Raw genomic sequence first — 18614 nt, 5'->3', positions numbered from 1 at the left:
CATACTGGGCATTTTCAATAATAGTCTAGATTTCTCTTTTTACCTATACCTCCTTAATACAGTTAGGGTTTAGTCTTCTGCATAGTATTTGGTGGTGGTTTAACTCTATATTTCTCTGATTAGATAGTAATTTTTCTATCATCATGCCTAGGTCTGTTTCTAGTCTCAGTTTATTATTCCATTGCTCCTTTTGTCTGTTTCTGCACCAATACCACACTATTTTAATTACTAAGGCTTAACATTTTATTTCTACCTCTGCTAGAAAAGTTCTCTGTTGTTCTTCTTCTGTAGGTTTTCCTAATGTTTCCAGTCCATTTTCTCTTCCATATAAACTTTAGAATCCATTTGTTGAGGCTGATAAAAATGGCCTCAAGTTTTTATTGACATTGCATTGAGTTTATAGATTAATTTGGTAAGAATTGACATCTTTACAATATTATGTAAACACGGTACATCCCTCCGTTTTTCTAGGTATTCCTTTATGCCTTTTCAGTAAAGTTTTAGAATTGTTGTTGTTGGTGGTGGTGGTGGTGGTGGTGGTGGTTTTTTGCTTTTTTTTTTTTTATTGTCTACAAGTCACACATTTCTTGTTAGGTTTATTCCTAGATATTTTGTGTGGTTTGTTGCTATTTGGGATGAAATCTTTTCTGTTGTTGCTTTTTTCCATTATACTTTCAGTCTTTCTACACAGCTAATGCTCGGTCGTTTTTTATACTCTTGGGTTTGGGGGATCCAAGAGAAAGTCTATTAAATGTCATCCAATTAGATACGGCTCAACACTCCACAAAGCCTTGGTAAACTGAATACTTAAAGAAGGCCAAGGATAGAACACTCAGAAATGCCATTAGAGTCTGTTACAGGCAGGAAATGGGGCTTCAGGCAGCTTTGGTATCCTCTGCTGAATGCTTCTCTCCCAGCACCCCACTGAGGGAGGCATCGCAATCGTGAATTTATGACAGCTCAGAGTTGGCTCTCCATCAGATCAGATTCAGGAAGGCTGACTCATGACAGTCAAACCCAGAAAAGACTAAAGTGGGTAAATAAGACTGCCAAGTTATTTAATTTACAGTGGGGCTCTCCATTTGAATAATAGGAATGCTCTTGTCCTCCGTGAAAGCACTCCCTTGCTATTCTCTGAATACCAGGGAAGCCAATCAAAAGTTGCATTTGACATACGTGGAACCGGACAAAAAAGAAGGAAGAAAACCGACAGTCCTGAGGGAAATTTTGTCCATGCCAGAGAGAGGTCTAAGAAACCATCCCTGCCTTACCATTCAGAAACCCTCTTTCCAGGAATGAAAATGTTGATGTTCCCCCATCCCGATGATGCTAGATTACCAATTGCCAAATTCTTGTTCCTCAAATACCCTTTTCTCATACTACTGAGTGAATGTCTCCCATATGTTTATAAAATAGTTCTCTAAATGAGACACGATACAGTAAATTAGGGTTCCAGTTATTAAATTACAAGCACAGGCCTGTTCTAAATCATTGGGATTACATGTGGGACTTTGTGATTGATTCTGGGCCTTGCCAAGCTCTTCTACTGCATATTCTTCTCTGCTGTAGTTTAACCCACACAGAGCAACCGGTTTTCCATTTTTCCAAATGGGCTAATGGCATGTCTCACTACTGTGCCCTGTACTGACAACACTGTCCTCTTGCCTTTTCCCAGGGTAACATCCGCCCTTCAATTTGCACTCCTTGACAACCAGTTATGAATCCACCTCACTGTTTAATATCCCAAAGCAAAGTTCGCCACCTGATAATTGACTATAAAGGCATGTATGAGCCAACCAGTCACATGGGCTTAGTGGGGTCCCAGTATACTATATCTACCATATTTCTTTCACCTACCCACGTAGGAACTTGGTTTTTTAAAAAAAGGAAATAAAGAGGCCACATGTAATTGTCAAAATAATGTGAAATTGAGAGCCAGATAGTCCTGGGTTCGTGTCCATGCTCTAGCACCTACTAGCCATGGGAGTTTGGGCAAGACACTTGACCTCTACTGAATAATAGAATTATTATCAAATAATTTCTGAATTTCAGTCTCCTTCCCTGTAAAATGAATATAATACCCAGTGTGCTAGGTTGATGAAAGGCTTAGAGGTACAATGCATATAATGTTCTAGCAAATGCCAGAATCCCAATAAAAGCAGCTGCTATTAGCATTTTTATGTAATTATTAAACTCATGCTGTGTTTTAGTGATCCCCTAAAGATAAACAAAGATGCTCAGTTCCACTGGTCCAACCCACCTACAGTTCTTTACAACAAATGTATCTCTGATTGCGTGAGATCCAAATCAGAATGCACCAAGCAGGGTGGTGACTTGGGAGAGGTTCGAGGCACAGAGCAGGCATCTGGAACCAAGAAGACAATGGGTCAGGATCTGGGGATTCTGCCAGCACTGGACTTGAGTGTGGCACAGACAATGGGTCAAATTCAAGGGTCAGATCAGCAATGAAGTAGGAGCACTGGTGGACTGCGGGACTGGGGCAGAAGCTTTTTGTTTCTTGCCCCTTTTAATACGTCCTGATAATTGTGGGTATCTACAAACCCACAGCTACATAACCACAGCCAGAGATAGTATCAGGTGGCATTAAAGTGTCATGAAACTGTCACTTGGGGCAATTCTAGGAGATTCTGGGCAGTGTAGTCTAGGAGTTAATTGCTTGGCATGAACATCTTAGGTCCAAATGTCAACTTTGGGACTTGCTAGATGTGTGATGTAGGAACAGTACTTTAACCTCTGTGTGCCTTGATGTAACTAACCATAACATGGGAATGATAATAGAACATACATCGCAAGATTACCATGAAGATAAAATAACACACATCATGCTCTTGGCATCATTCCTTACACGTGGTCAAGTCTCAAGCCTACATATCAGTATTATCAATCCTGGATCTACCAGTAACTAGTGGTGGGAACTCAAGATTTTAGGGCTTTAGATTCCACATCTGTCCAAGGCGGAGAAGAATCTTCTCTTCATGCCAAACTTCACAGAACAAAATTAACATAAGGGTGACCTGAAAACTAAAAAGCAGCAACCCCAAATCACGCATCATCAATAAAAGAAGCCAGTGCAGCATACTACTTAAAAGCAGACTTTGGAGTCAGCCAGTCATGGATTCAAGCTTCAGCCCTGTCAGTAACTTTAGATGACGCACAAGATAGCCCCCGGCCTCAGTTTATCTATAAAATGGTGTCACTGTGAGAATTTGGTGAGAGGGCTCACTAAAGCTCTTAACACAGTCCCTGGCACTCAGTCGGGATTTAGTAAACTCTACGTGTGCCAATGAGCCAGGTCCTTACTGTGAAGAGCTGGGGCTGACTCATCTCACATTTGGAGACCTCGTCTATGACTCTGGTTCCACGGTGCTTTTCAGAGGGCTGGGGAGGGAGCTGCCCAGAGGAGGGGTGGGAGAGGAAGAGGCAGTTCATATAGCAAGGCTAAGTGCCCTCTACTCAGATTCCAATCCTCCTGATTACTGTGTAAATTTGAACAAATTACTTAACCTCTCTGCCTCTCCTTCACCTATAATTTAGGTTGGCTATATCTATGCTATAGGGTTGTTTTAAAGATAAAACGAGCTGAGGGGTATCTGGTGGCTTAGATGGCTAAGCATCCAACTCTTGATTTTGGCTCAGGTCATGATCTCACAGTTCATGGGATGGGGCCCCATATTGGGCTCTACACTAACAGCACAGATCCTGTTTGAGATTCTCTCTCCGCCCCTCTCCTGATCACACGTTCTCTCTCTCTCTCAAAAAATACATAAATATTTTTTTAAAAATTTTTCATGTTTATTTTTAAGAGAGAAAGAGTGTGAGCAGGGGAGGGGTGGAGAGACAGGAAGACACAGAATCTGAGGCAGGCGCCAGGCTCCGAGCTGTCACCATAGAGCCCAACGCAGGGTTCAAACTCATGAACCATGAGATCATGACCTGAGCCAAAGTTGGATGTTTAACCGACTGAGCCTCCCAGGTGACCCTAAATAAACATAAAAAAAAAATAAATAAATAAAATAAAAAGAGCCAAAATGCATGGCATGCTTAGCACAACACCTGGAACATAGTAGGTCCTCAGTAAGGGGGACCTTTTATTACTTATATGGCTAGTGGTTAAGCTAAGCTGAATGGTTTGAATGCCCCTACCTATACACCTCTGCTATTCCTTCTACACGAGATTCCTTTGACCTGCAACTATATATATGTGTGTATATATATATATATATATATATATATATATATATATATATATCCTAATCTAAATACACTGAGGCCCTGTCCTGCTCTAAGCCTGACTCCCCACCCCTGGACTTCCTCCTCACACATCAGTGGCCTCCTTTCCAGCTGAAACTAGATATTGTTCCCATCTCAGAACAACACCAGACCTGGAGGTGCTAACATCGGGGGCTGGAACAGACTGAAAGGGGCTATTTCCAAAGTCACCTTCCCTCTGAAAGCTTTTCCTGATTCACCCAAGCTGGCTGGAAGTCATCTCAAAGACTCGAGAGCAATATCTAATAGCAATTTTTTAGAACCTCTTTGACCTTTGTCACTGCCAGTGTTGTGCGGTAGTTTTTGTGTCCATATCTTGCATCACCCGCCAGATAATTTGAACTCTCTGAGGGTAGAAACCAAGATCTTATGCCTCCACCCTCACTGTTCTTCCTCTAAGCCTAGCAAATATTTATAGAGTAGAATTGAGTTTAGACAGAAGACACCCCTTTGAGAGCTGGATACGGAGACCTAGGAAGGTATGAGAATCTGGCCTTTGTCCATGCCTTGGACACTGTCTCTTGGCTCTGATTGCAACGGGAGCACATCCTGTCTACCACATTCCCTTCTCACCACCACATTCATCCAGGCCCCTTCCTATTAAGATACTTCATGCTTCCTAATTGACCACAGTGCTGAGTTTAGGAGAGTTTAGTGGGAAAAATTGGAGCGTGAAGTTAGACACAGCGGGGATGGCAGTGGGGGGCAGATCCCACTGCAGTGGCACACAGGAAGCCCTCAATAGATGTTTGTTGAGTGGTAGAATGAGTGAATGAAGGAATGAATGTTCTACCTTGGTCTTGTAAGCAAGGTAGTTGCCCCATTACCAGAAAACAGACCATCAGCGACTCTCGGAGGCAGGATGGGTGAATTGATCCTAGAGACTACGGAGCGAGAGCTCAGGAAATCCCTCCCACCCCAGACTTAGATGGGCCAGCCATGAGAGCTCGAGACCTGGAAGCCAACTACCAGAGGCTTGCTACAGGTTTGCTTCCAGAGGCTTGCTCCAAGCCAACTACTGGAGGCCAACTACAGGTTCCTCAGGTAGAACCTGAGGTTCTAGGGTGGAGAATTCAAGTGTTGCTCCTCTGGCCCCTGACCCTGAACGGAGACCCCAAGCATGTCGAACGCTGACCAGTGTGGTTGCAGGGCTAAGTAAGCAAAACAGCATCTAGCTTTCAGCCTATTACACCAATTACATTGATCTCTTCTGAACTGCATTTCCCACTGCTGTTTACCAACTAAGGAGGAGAAAATCAATGGCAACAGCTTGTTTGGGTAGCAGCCTCTGAAGGGAGGAGCAGGGGGCTGCTGGGAGGAGTCATGCTGCTTGCGGACACCAGATACATTCTCCAGGTCTCCCGCTTTCCCTTTGCACTGGTCATTTCCTAATGAGGCCCCACCGCTCTTGTTTTCTTTTCCTACTTTTAAGTGATGTACCTTTATCTTTTTTACGATCAACATGCATTTACTTTTCTTATAAGAAAAACTAACATATCTTTTTAAATATCAGTAATAACATGCAAATGTCATAATGCCCTCCCCTACTTAAAATTTTTCAAAGGCTCCGCATGACTCTCGGGACAAAGTCCAAATCCCTCAGGAGAGTTTGCAAGGCCCTGCAAGCACCTTCCCCTTAACACATCTACTTGCTGTTTTTTCCAAAGGACCATGCCCTCCCTTTTTTTTTTTTTTTTAATGTTTACTTATTTTTGAGACAGAGACATACCATGAGTGAGGGAGGGGCAGAGAGAGAGGGAGACACAGAATCCAAAGCAGGCTCCAGGCTCTGATTTGTTAGCACAGAGCCCGATGCGGGGCTCAAACTCACGAACTGCGAGATCGTGACCTGAGCCAAAGTTGGACGCTTAACCGACGGAGCCACCCAGACGCCCCTAAAGTACCACATCCTTCCTTTGCCTCAAGACCTCCCCGTATGTGGCGACTACTGCCCAAAGTGCTTTTCCTCTCTGGCTCAATCTTATTTGGCCTCACCTTAAATATCTCTTCTTCTGGAGCCTTCCCTGACCAGATTTAGCCTCCTGCCCTAAATCTGGCTGGAGGGCCTGTCTTCTACATCTCCGTGGCACCCTGTATTTCATCCCCATCGCAGCCCTTGTCTCCGTGTGGTGTAAACATTACACTTAGGCTCTGGGACTGCAAGAATATGTCTGTCTTTCTTGTTCTTGGTAGATTCTCCAGTGCCTAGAACTGTGCCTGGTCCTTAATAGAGGCTCAGTTAAATGGAAAAATAAAAATAAAATAAAATAAAATAAAACTAGTAACAATTAGCTGTTCGATTTGGAAGGGTTCTTAGAGACCATCTATCCTAACTTTTTTTTTTAGAGAGACATTGACAGTGCAAGTGGGGGGAGGGGCAGAGAGAGAGGGAGAGAGAATCCTAAGCAGGTGAGGTAGGCACTGTCAGCGCAGAGCCTGACGCAGGGCCTGAACCCATGAAACCATGAGATCGTGACCTGAGCCAAAACCAAGAGTCAGACGCTTAACTGACTGAGCCACCCAGGCTCCCCTATCCTAACTCGTGTTAACACTGAGGCCTAGAGAAGCAAATAGGTCCTTTACTGAACCGCTACGTGATCTTAGAAAAATGCCTTCCCTCTCCGGGTCTCAGTCTCTCCACTATAAAATGAGGAAAGCTCTTCCTACTCTAACTTTTTCTGGCTTTGCTTCCTCCTCCTTCTGGGTATTGGGTAGCTCGTAGGTGCACTGACTGCATGGGTAGGTGGGATGGTGCAGGAGAAATATAAGGTCAGACTCATCCTCTCAACTTGCTGCCAATCAAGTTGAGAAGATAAGGTGCACCCAGTGCTAAATTCAATGTTCCTGGTGATTCCGTCTTGCCAAGGAGATCAGAAAAGGAAGAGATCGTGGAAGTCTGGAGGCATCGAGACTCCTGCAGGAGACAGCACCTAAGCTGAGCAGACAGAATTTACCGAGGCAGTGACGATGACAGAGCAGTATCTCTGGCACAGAACTGGCTAGTCACACCTGTGGGACATAACAAAGGGCTGGGCTGACGCATTCAGAGCCCAGCTCTGCCACTTGCTAGCTCTGGGCCTTGGGCAAGTTTCATAACCTTTACAAGCCTCAGTTTCTTTCCCCTCACTAAAGGAACTTGAATGTCTGGTGTGCAGGGGTTTCGTGAGGATTAAGTGTGTGTGACAGTACCTGGAACAGCACCTGGTGCCTAACAGACCATTTTAAGAAATGCCACTTTGTTTTCTTCCTTCCGGTCACGTCAACAGGCGTGACGTATCACTGGCAAGAACATCAAAAGTGCAGCTGGGGTTTGGGGACTGAAGGCTCTTCCTGCCCAACCACTCATAGTCTCGTTTACTCTGACACGACTTGTCCAGTGCCCCGTTGCACACACAAACACATGCACGCAAACACATGCGCATGCGCACTTCACGTAAAATCCAAGAGCGAAAGAGAGGCTAGTTCTAATTCCCCAATCAGATGGGGCCAGATTGGGAGCCGTCATTACTGTCAGCAGGAAAAACAAAGTATCAACATCCAGGTCTGGCCTAGAGGTCTCCCTCCACCACGGGATTTATAAGACATGAGATTATGAGACCAAATGTCATTTTCTATAGGGCTGGAGGGAGAGGCCTCAATGAAATTATAGAACAATCCTATATAATACCTTGGAACATTTTATGAAGCTATGGATATTTCTGAAGGAGAACAGAATGGGGCATGTGCTGTGGGGGATGCTGGCAGGGGTGAGGGTGAGGGTGGGGAGGAGGATTGTTTTAGTCCATCCCTGCTGATGACAGACCCAGAGTGATTAGGAAAAGAAAATGTAGCATGATCTCATTTATCCAGCACGTTCAGGGAAAGCAGCAGGTGCTCCTGTGTGGAGACTATTGGTGAAGGAGAGCATTCAGAGTTGGACTTGAACTGAGGTCATTAATCTTTTAAGGAACTATAGACCCTTTTGAGAATCCAACATAGAGAGCCATGTTCTTCTTCCCGGAAAGCACAAATATGTCCCAAATTCTACTTGCAGTGACATAATATTCATAGATCACATGTTTACAATGCCTCCCTAACAAAACTGAAAACGTTTCTTCGTGAAAATATTTCTTAACTTCATTACCCACTTTCCTGGCACAGAGACCCACCACCCCACTAACTGCTTCTCAGGCTGTGAATGGAAACTAAATGGACTCTTTTGGCTCCTCTAGAACCAATTGATCAAATCCTCTGCTAGGAGTCAGGACTTGTGTTCCAGGATCAACTCTGACCTGCCTTTTCAGAGTGATACCGGGTCGGTCTTAATTCTGGACTTCATTTTGTCCATCTGGAAAGAAAAAAAAACAAAAACAAAAACAAAGGTGGGGGGTGGGGGAGAGAGTTTCGACCAGGACCGTACTTCTTCACGTAGGTTCTATAGAAGGCAAGCATCATGTACAAACACAAGAGCTCTATGGCCAAAATAAATCGGGGAAATAATGCATATTCTATTCCCTTCTTGGAGATATGTACAAATAGTCAGCATATTAAGGTCTCTGAGAAGTCCTACAATAAAAAATCCGTTGCATTTGGTTTAGTCCAACATTTCCCTCTTGGGTTTGATCGTGACTTTTTCAGCCACATAACTCCACTACAGTCCCATCAGAGAAGCCCTTAATCAAGCACTGAGTTGAGAACCTAAGAAGGTATAACTCCACAACATCTATGCATTCTCCCCAGGGGTGGCTGGGTCAGTTGGAAGAGCACGCAACTCTTGATCTTGGGGTCGTGAGTTCAAGCCCCACATTGGGTGTAGAGCTTACATTTAAAAAAAATTTTTTTTGAGAAAATTCTCCCCAAAGAAATAAAGCAACATATATGATAGAAGGTTGCAGAAGGCTGGTATTGAAACAGAGAGATGTGAAGCCTACGACCATTGAATTCACCCATCCTTCCTTTGCTGCTTGGGAATCAATTGCTCTCTTTAGACAGAATAGTGTGAATGCTCAGGCATCAGCTTTTGGCCTTTCCTTTTGCTCCCTCAATCCATCTACAGCAGTGACTCTCAAACCTCAGTGTGCATGGGAATTACTGCCCTGATGGCATCGATAATAAAAGGGAGACTTCAACCTTATCAGTGATGGACTATTTCTCTCGCCTAAAAAAATGAAGAAACAGGGCAAAATGTCAACAGGATGAAAACAGGTGTTTATTACATCAGTCAGTACTTTATTTTTTGTTTGTTTGTTTTTATTTTTTAAGTAGGCTCCACACCCAGCAGGGAGCCCAGTGTGGGATCTGAACTCACAACCCTGAGATCAAGACCTGAACTGAGATCAAGAGTCAGATGCATAACCTACTGAGCCACCCAGGTGCCCTAGTTGGAACTTTATTATTTTTTTTAAGTTTTCAAAAGAAAACATTTAAATAACTCAGTTCAGAAATAAATGTACTTACTTTAAGAGGATTTCTAGGAATGACTCCCCTGACTTTTTCCTGATGCACAGACTTTACGTCTCACCCCACATTAGGCACAACCACACTCATAACTCTCCAGAAGGGACTTTGGGGCATGCTGAACAAAAGCACCAGGGGTCCTGTGAGAGTTGACATCCCAGGGCCTGACCCTGACTCTACCTCCTTGTCTCCTGGCTCTAGGACTATAGGGTCAACATCTTCCTGCGGCAGCAGTGGAACGACCCCCGGCTGGCCTACAATGAGTACCCGGATGACTCTCTGGACCTGGACCCATCCATGTTGGATTCCATCTGGAAACCCGACCTGTTCTTCGCCAACGAGAAGGGGGCCCACTTCCACGAGATTACCACAGACAACAAACTGCTGAGGATCTCCCGGAACGGAAATGTCCTCTATAGCATCAGGTGAGTTCCACACAGGTTCGCCCCCACCCTCCTCAGAACACACCTTGTCCCGTTGCCTTCTGGGAGCAGATACTAAGAAGTGAACCAACCAGGCGTGAACAGGCCCTGGCAACCCAGCTCCTTTGCACAATACACAGAGCCAGCTCTGTAAATGACACTCAGCGACTGAGAATCCAATACCTTGAGAAATCCTAGGAGTGAGTGGTTCATTATAACCAGGGGAACCAAGGAAGCGTCCTAAAGAGCGGGAGGGGGGTTAAGGTTAGGCCCCTAAGCTCACCCACCATTTCAATAAAACAAAAATGGAAAAGAGTATTCAAAGGCAGCGCTCAGTGGCAGGGCTGTTCAGTTACTCAAAATGAAGAAGTTCTAGAGAGATGCCATTATGCCATTATCAACATTATGCCTACAGATAACAATGCTGTATTGTACACATAAACATTTGTTAAGAGGTTGGATCTCACATTAAATGTTCTTATCAGAATTAAAAAAAAAAAATAGCAGGAGCAAAGGCACAAAGCCTGAAAAGTCATAGCCACTTCAACAGCCAACGAAAGGTGGATGGTGCTACTCACAGATACGAGCCAGGGCTGCCCCAAACCCTTTCTATCTTCCATACCTTGCACTGGGTCTAGGAAGCTAGGACCCCCTTCCCAGCTGGGAGGTATCCTGCAGATGCTGTTTAGGGGCAAGCTTTCAGAGTCTCCTGCCAACTCTCCCCACCTCATTCCCAACTTCTTCCCTCGAGCCATGGAGAAAATGACCAATGTCCATGTTAGCTTCTTACATACCTGGCATCCACTGAGAATTTATTTATTAAACTGGGTATTTTACATAAATTATTTGTAATCCTATCAATCCCATGAAGTATTTTTTTATTATGCCCACTTTGCAGATTAGGCAGGTGACGATCTTAAAGTTTAAGTCATTTGCCAAAGTTCCCACAGTCAGCCTAGATTCTCATCTGTTAGCATGAATCTGATGCCTGCTCAGGACCTGGAACAGTGTAGGGCATTCGATAGGTACTCATTTGATGAATGAATGAATATGTTTTTATTTCAAAGAGCTTAAAAGGGACCCTGGGCCTAAATGACTCCTCCTCCCCCTCCAGTTCTTTGGCGGAAGAAATCTTCCTGTTTCCATTAGCAGATGAGCTTTAAATGTCCAGGACTATAGGGGAGTCTGCATACACATCCTAACCCTCAGATGTGACTGGACTCAGGGTGTCTCCTGAGAGCAGGCCAGGTAGGAGGGGGGTACTTAAGAACCTCAGCAGGGAAAGGAGGCACTAAGGAGGGGATGGCTGGGTACAGCCAGAGGTCAATGTGGCCTTCCTCACCCCGGAGTCTGTCCTGCCAGTGCACATCCAGATGGAAGGGTGATGGGCTCATGATAGCCACCAAGTGCCCTGACTGGCTGGGGCAGAAGAGGTTACCCTGCTTGGATTTTGCTGCTGCCAGGCTAGTTTTGTATCTCTACAAAGCTAAGCCCCATGCAGCATGACAGAAGGACAAATCAGCAAAAAGTGATGTTCCCAAGGTCATTCAACTTCAGGAAATTAACCTAGTGTGACAGCTGCCCCACTTTGGAGCTTTTATCTGCAGAAATTCAACTGTGTTCACTTTCTCTTCACCTTCCCCTTCCCTCTCCCACCCCATGCTTCCCTTCCTTCTCACCTCCCTTTCCCCCCTCTTGCTTCTTACCTTGTGCTTAAATGGGACCCAAATCCAGAGCAGTTGGAAGTGAGCTGGAGGGAGGAAGTGGACACAGGGCCATGCGCTCACCATCTACAGCTAAGATGCCAGCAGCTAAGTGTCACTAGACCACCACCAGTGAGGTGCCTTTCAGGCTGGCAGTGTTGGAAAGCAAACACATGAGCTCATAATCCAGTGGCCAGGAGACAAAGTTTTGAATCCTGCCTTTGAGCCATCACTTGCTGTGTGACCTTGCATGAGTCCCTACCAATTCTTCTCTGTACCTCAGTTTTCTCACCTGTCAAATGAGGGAGTTGGCCTGATGATCTAAGGCTCTTTGGGGCTGCGAGAGCCTTTCTTCTCCATTCTCTGCAGCAGGTGCTCAGATGTTGGCACAGCCTTTTAAGCTGAAGCCTTGCATCCTAACCTGAGCTGCAGACTTCAGCTCTGTTAGGGGGACTCCCTCTGGGTCTAAGGCTGAGCCTCTTCAAGGGCCTAACAACCCAAAATAAACGGCTATCCCAGAAGCCTGGGGGCACCCACCACTTCCCAACTGACTCCAGCGTGAGCCCACAGGTGTGAGCCAGCTCTGTTTGGACACCCAGAAGGGCCTCTTTGAAATGGCTTTTGATAAGTCCAGTGTATGAAGGGAGGCAGCAAAGAACCACTTGAAGCACCTGACAGGTGCACCTGGGAAACCTGAGGCCTGGGGCTACTCAACTTAAAATCCAGACTCTGCAGAAGACAGCCCCTGGCCTCCAGGCCTTCAGGCAGCTTGCTACAGGCAGATGTCTAGAAGCCAGATAGTCTCCAAAGAAACCCATGAATTCCACTGACTGTGTGAGTTTAGGCAACCTACTGTATCTCTCTGAGCCTCCACTCCATAGCTGGAATATAGAAATAGACATGTATTATTTCAATACACGCCAGTTCCCTGCCCTCCTTGACTTGTCCAAGTTAACTGATTTTCTGGTAATCACTAGCACAGAGGCACAGCTTCCCTGGTCTGTGGGTCTACCATCATCCAATTCTTTTCTCTTCCCAGAATCACCCTGACACTGGCCTGCCCCATGGACTTAAAGAATTTCCCCATGGATGTCCAGACATGTATCATGCAACTGGAAAGCTGTGAGTTGCTTGCCTGAGGGCTTTAGAAAAAACCAGACTCCCCTTTACCCAGGGGACAAGCAGAACTTCCCATACAGCTACTCCTAACTGCTGGACCCCAGGGGATTACTGCACTAGCCCAAAATACCAGATGAGGGGCTTTGCTTTAGAAAATGCATTAGAAATATAACCCCCCTTCCATTGTCTGGCTGAGGCCCAACTTTGAAGCCAGCAGTATTTTCCCAAGACTCTGTTCCATGTCCCTTGCGGACATGCTCTCCAGGAGTGCAGCAGGAAGAGTTTGAACAAGCCATAGTCCTTGAACTCACAGGAAAATAGACAACTAGATGCACAAGTAACTCTAACACAGGGCGGCAAGCGGTAAGAGTGTTGTGAGAAGTACAAATGCTGTGGCCTCATGGCAGAAGAGTGCTTCCTTCTGGTTGGGAAAGAGAAGGGGTGCTAGGGAAGGCTTTATGTGGGAGGTCACAAGTGAACCTACCAGAGGAAGTAGCTGCCTTCTTTGGTTGCAGACAGAAACCAATCCAATTTAAAAGATGGAAAGAAATGGAAGGACGTAGGGGGTCCTCATGGACTTGAAAGAGAAGCTGAAAGCACAGGAACCAGGGCAGAGGATTTAGGCAGCGGGAACCAATGGGGCAGCCCCTTGGAGCACCACCTCTGAGTGGAAATGGCACCAGCCGACTCTGAACCTTTTGTCACTTGACTCAAGAATCAAATCAGGAGATTATAAATGCTGGAGAGAATGTGGAGAAACGGGAACCCTCTTGTACTGTTGGTGGGAATGCAAACTGGTGCAGCCACTCTGCAAAACAGTGTGGAGGTTCCTCAAAAAATTAAAAATAGATCTACCCTATGACCCAGCAATAGCACTGCTAGGAATTTACCCAAGGGATATAGGAGTGCTGATGCATAGGGGCACTTGTACCCCAATGTTTATAGCAGTACTTTCAACAATAGCCAAATTATGGAAAGAGCATAAATGTCCATCAACTGACGAATGGATAAAGAAGATGTGGTTTATATATACAATGGAGTACTACGTGGCAATGAGAAAGACTGAAATCTGGCCATTTGTAGCAACATGGATGGAACTGGAGGGTATTATGCTAAGTGAAATAAGTCAGGCAGAGAAAGACAGATACCATATGTTTTCACTCATACGTGGATCCTGAGAAACTTAACAGAAGACCAGGGAGGAGGGGGAGGGGGAAAAAAAGTTACAGAGAGAGAAGGAGGAAAACCATTAGAGACTCTTATATTCTGAGAACAAGCTGAGGGTTGGTGGGGGTTGGGGGAGAGGGGAAAGTGGGTGATGGGCATTGAGGAGGGCACCTGTTGGGATGAGCACTGGGTGTTGTGTGGAAACCATTTTGACAATAAATGTTAGATAGATAGATAGATAGATAGATAGATAGATAGATAGAATCAAAGTCCTGCCATAGAGGATCTGATTGATATAGTTGAGTCATTAACTCACACCTTGGCCCCCAACTGATAGTCCTACAACAGTATTCTATAGAATCATTCCCCAGAGGAAAAGAGGGAGCTTGCAAGGATGGTGTGCAGGCAAAGTAGCAGATGTGAGCTGAATATGACCATGGGGGTAAGTATTGGGGACAAAAGGACAAGCCAGTGTCAGATGGTGGGAGGGGTAAGAAGCACGGTAGAAGGGCAGGGGGCTAGAAATAATTAAACCAGTTTTAACCTCTTTTGTTGCAAGTGGGCTGGGAGAGGGTGGCATCAAGACAACATGGTCTCATGAGTTCCATCTAGTGCCCAATGCCTCTTAGTCTCTAACCCAAACCAACTCTGACATGCTTCAAATAAATGCTTCTGGGTGGTGACTGCTCCTTCTTCTGAACCCCCATCCCAGTTGGCTATACCATGAATGACCTGATCTTCGAGTGGCAGGAGCAGGGAGCTGTGCAGGTGGCAGATGGACTAACTCTACCCCAGTTTATCCTGAAAGAAGAGAAGGACTTGAGATATTGCACGAAGCATTACAACACAGGTAGGTGCAAGGATGTCCTCCTCAGGTCCCACCCCCAATCAGGGCCAGAGATCATTTCAAACATTCATTCAATCAAGAGGCGTTCTTGATGGACATAGCTTTGTGTTAATTACCTCATGGTTAAGAGAATAGGCTTTGAAACCAGAAAAGTGGCTCTGACCCTTTCTTCCTGGATGTCCTGGGGCAAGTCACTGAAGCTTAGGCCACACTTCATTGCAAGGGAGTCTGGGAGATACGGTCTCCATCCCAGGTAGCAGCATGCCCAGTCAAAATGAATCCTACTCCTAAGGCAGAAGGACAGAGCTGATATTAGGAGGACATCTAGCAGAGTCTGTCACAGGGGAGCTGTCATTTCTGACAGAGCACAAGTACACAGACTTCAGCAGGAGGGAGCTGAGAGGTGGCACTGAGGTTATAAATAAGTGCGGTTGGAAAGCATCCCCTAGATTGTGAGCTGCAAGAGGGCGAAGAAACCACCACTGTTTTGCTCAGGTCTCTGTTTCCCAGGCACAGCACAGCCTTCGTTGGAAGATCAGACACAGGAATGAACTGGAGTCAAACCAGGACTGGCCTTCCCTGCCCTGCCTCAGGCTGGGAAGGAGCTTCATGGAGGCACAGTGGAAGAAAGACAGTCAATATGCCAGCTGGAGGGCTGGGTAGGAGGCTGCTGTGTGAGCCCAGCTGAGAAGAGTAGAGGCATGAAATAGGCTGATGACAGATGCCAGAGAGAGGAGGAGGTGAAGCAGGGGTGTTGAGAGAAATCACTATGTGCTCTAGTGCAAGGAGAAGGCCCAGAGCAAGGGCCGGTGGCATGAGCTCTGGGCTCTCTGGGACAGCTGCCCCTTCCTATGTAACCACCGAGGTGTCTCAGAACCTCGAAAGATACTCTCTTGATCCCTGGGCACGCTGAGCCTTAGAGAGGTAATGGTACTCCCATTGGCAGCCATGAGAACAGTGACTTCCCATGAATCACATAACCATACTGACTCTCACATACCACAACCCATCACCGTTTACACCGCGCTTTCTCATTCACTACCTCATTTGTTCTTGACTATTCCTATTGAAGTGAGAGCAGAGTTCTGTGCTTGTGCTAGGCCCTGTGGTTACAAGCGAGAAAGGCTGATAAGGCCCTGCCCCATGGAGCAGACAGTCCAGAGACCTCTAGGAAATCACCTAGTAACTGTGCTGCAGTGGACTGGAGCTGAGAACACCCCCATGGGACTGGCTCTGTCTCAGTTCCAGGGATGCACAGGTAGGGAGGAGACCAGCTACCCACAGTCGAGTGCAGAGAACAGAGAGAGCACGATGTGCCTATACACTCACTGTATTGTGCCCTAAAGGCCCTGATGACCGTGTGAACAGAACTGAACTGAAGGAATCTAGGGGTTGGGGGGGGGGTGTTGAGCCTAGGGCAGACCACATTCAAAGCATCACAGAGGAGCAGGGTGCTTGCTTTGTCTGGTTGTGGGAAGGAGTCTGGGCATTCCAGGCAGAGGCATTAGCAGGAGCCAAAGCTCAGAAGTGGCAAAGTGCAGGACATGCTCAAGGCAAGGGATAGAATAGAGGGGGTCATGATTAGGGTGAAGAAAGAAGGGAAGAAGGATGGAAAAGCAGGCCAGAGCATGTCTGTGAAGAGTGGACTAAAAACTTTGAACTTTTCCCTGTAGGTAAAGGAGACTTTCTGGTCTGAGGAGAGAAGGAAGGAAAGAAAGGTTTTATAAGAGGAAGTAAGAGGGGCCACCTGTGTGGCTCAGTTGGTTGAGCGTCCAACTCTTGATTTGGGTTCAGGTCATGATCTCACGGGTGAGTGAGATTGAGCCCCACGTTGTCAGCCGCACTGTTAGCATAGAGCCTGCTTGAGATTCTTCCTCTCCCTTTCCCTCTGCTCCTCCCCTCACCCTCTCTCTTTCAAAATAAATAAATAAATAAATATTAAAAAAAAAAAAAGAATGGTCTACTTAGGCCCACTCTTAGCAACACAATAAGGCTGATGAGGATGATGGCAACTGACATTCCTGAGCATTAATGACGTGAGGACCATACTAAGTTCTTTATAGGCATCATCATAGTAACCAAATGAGGTAGGTACCATCACGACCACCACCACCACCATCATCATCATCACCATCCCTACTTTACCATAGATAAGGAAACTGAGACACAGAGCGATTCACTTGTCTTGTCTGAGGACACTTGTCTGAGGACACAGCTAGTGTGAGCCTGAACCAGGCCCCAGCTGACCTCAAAGCCTTGGTTGTTTTGACCTTAAAGCCTTGTTTCAACCCACCAGGCGACTTTGCCTTCTCACTATAATTTCTCGCAGGGAAATTCACCTGCATTGAGGCCCGGTTCCACCTGGAGCGACAGATGGGCTACTACCTGATCCAGATGTACATTCCCAGCCTACTTATTGTCATCCTTTCATGGATATCCTTCTGGATCAACATGGATGCAGCGCCAGCCCGTGTGGGCCTGGGCATCACCACTGTGCTCACCATGACCACCCAGAGCTCAGGCTCCCGAGCATCCCTGCCCAAGGTAAGTCCTACTGCCCAAGAGCACAGAACACCTGGACAAAGGACTCTCATCTCCCCACCTTGCCTGAGATAAAGAGAGCGCAAGGAATTAGTCACTATGTATCTACTACACTTGGCAGGATCCAGCACTCTGGGGGTGTTTTTGTTTGTGTTTTGGAGTTATTGCACACAGTAAACTTATTTGCAGCAAATAAGGAGATCATGGGGAATAACTTCCAAAGCCATGAGTCCCTGAGTGAGGGTGAATGGGTTCCTTTTATTTAGGGTCAGGATGCATATAGAAAGGGGAGCCTCATCATTGTATGTAGAGGCGGGCGTAAGGTTGCACATGTGCCTTAAGGAAACATGCCAATATGTATATTATGTGAATGAGGCTTGTGCTCCCCCTTGGGTGGAGATTCTAGTATTAAAATGAGGGAAAGGTAATGGTAGGTCATTCCACAGGTCACTCCATGGTCCATCTCCACAGACATGAATCAGGGGTTGAAGCCCAACTAGGATCCAGCATTCTGATCCAGCACACCTCTCCTCCAGATGTGCATTATGTTGTATACAGTTACCAGACAACACAGTTTGCTCCATTCCCTGCCAACATTGCACACACGTCCTGCTTCACTTACTACTAACGCTCAACTCTACTTCCTCCTCCATTCACTTTTAGTGCCAAATGCAACACCCCGCTTCTTTCACCAGTAACAGTAGATACTTGGTGTTGGGTGTCTCCAAGACCATCCCTACATTCAGAGATTTGATACGACTCACAGGACTCAGCATAGCACTGTACTCACAACTAAGATTTCTTACGGTGACGTATTAAGGACATAAGCTAGGTGATAAAGGGAAAAGACACAGGCAGAGTCTGGAGGAATCCATGTGCAAGCTTCCTTGTTTTCTCCCTCCCACGAGAGGGACCACACGGTGTACATTCTTACCCCAACAATACAAAAGCAGTCACGCGTGTGAGATGTTTCTGCCCAGAGAGGCAGAGAAATTGCTTTGAGATTCTTTTAAGATTCTGTATCAGTGTTTTTTCTTGGGTGCTCGTCACATGCTCTGCCTAGCACATACGAAAATTCCAGACTCCCAG

General features: G+C 46.0%; 1 protein-coding gene across 2 annotated transcripts in view; it reads left to right on the top strand.

Moving 5' to 3' along the window:
- The window catches only part of GLRA1 (glycine receptor alpha 1), an 84507-nt gene that overhangs the window by 51147 nt on the left and 14746 nt on the right, over positions 1 to 18614 (top strand). For both annotated transcript variants that reach the window (XM_058720830.1, XM_058720821.1), the window contains exons 4-7: positions 9928 to 10151; positions 12891 to 12973; positions 14850 to 14987; positions 17314 to 17528. In XM_058720830.1, coding sequence (XP_058576813.1) covers positions 9928 to 10151; positions 12891 to 12973; positions 14850 to 14987; positions 17314 to 17528 — 660 coding nt within the window. The remainder of the gene's footprint in view (positions 1 to 9927; positions 10152 to 12890; positions 12974 to 14849; positions 14988 to 17313; positions 17529 to 18614) is intronic.

The sequence above is a fragment of the Neofelis nebulosa genome, chromosome 1 (genome assembly GCF_028018385.1).
Source record: "Neofelis nebulosa isolate mNeoNeb1 chromosome 1, mNeoNeb1.pri, whole genome shotgun sequence".
In the NCBI taxonomy this organism is placed as follows: Eukaryota; Metazoa; Chordata; class Mammalia; order Carnivora; family Felidae; genus Neofelis; species Neofelis nebulosa.
Note: the sequence above shows the minus strand (reverse complement) of the source record. Positions and strands in the feature narration are given on the sequence as shown.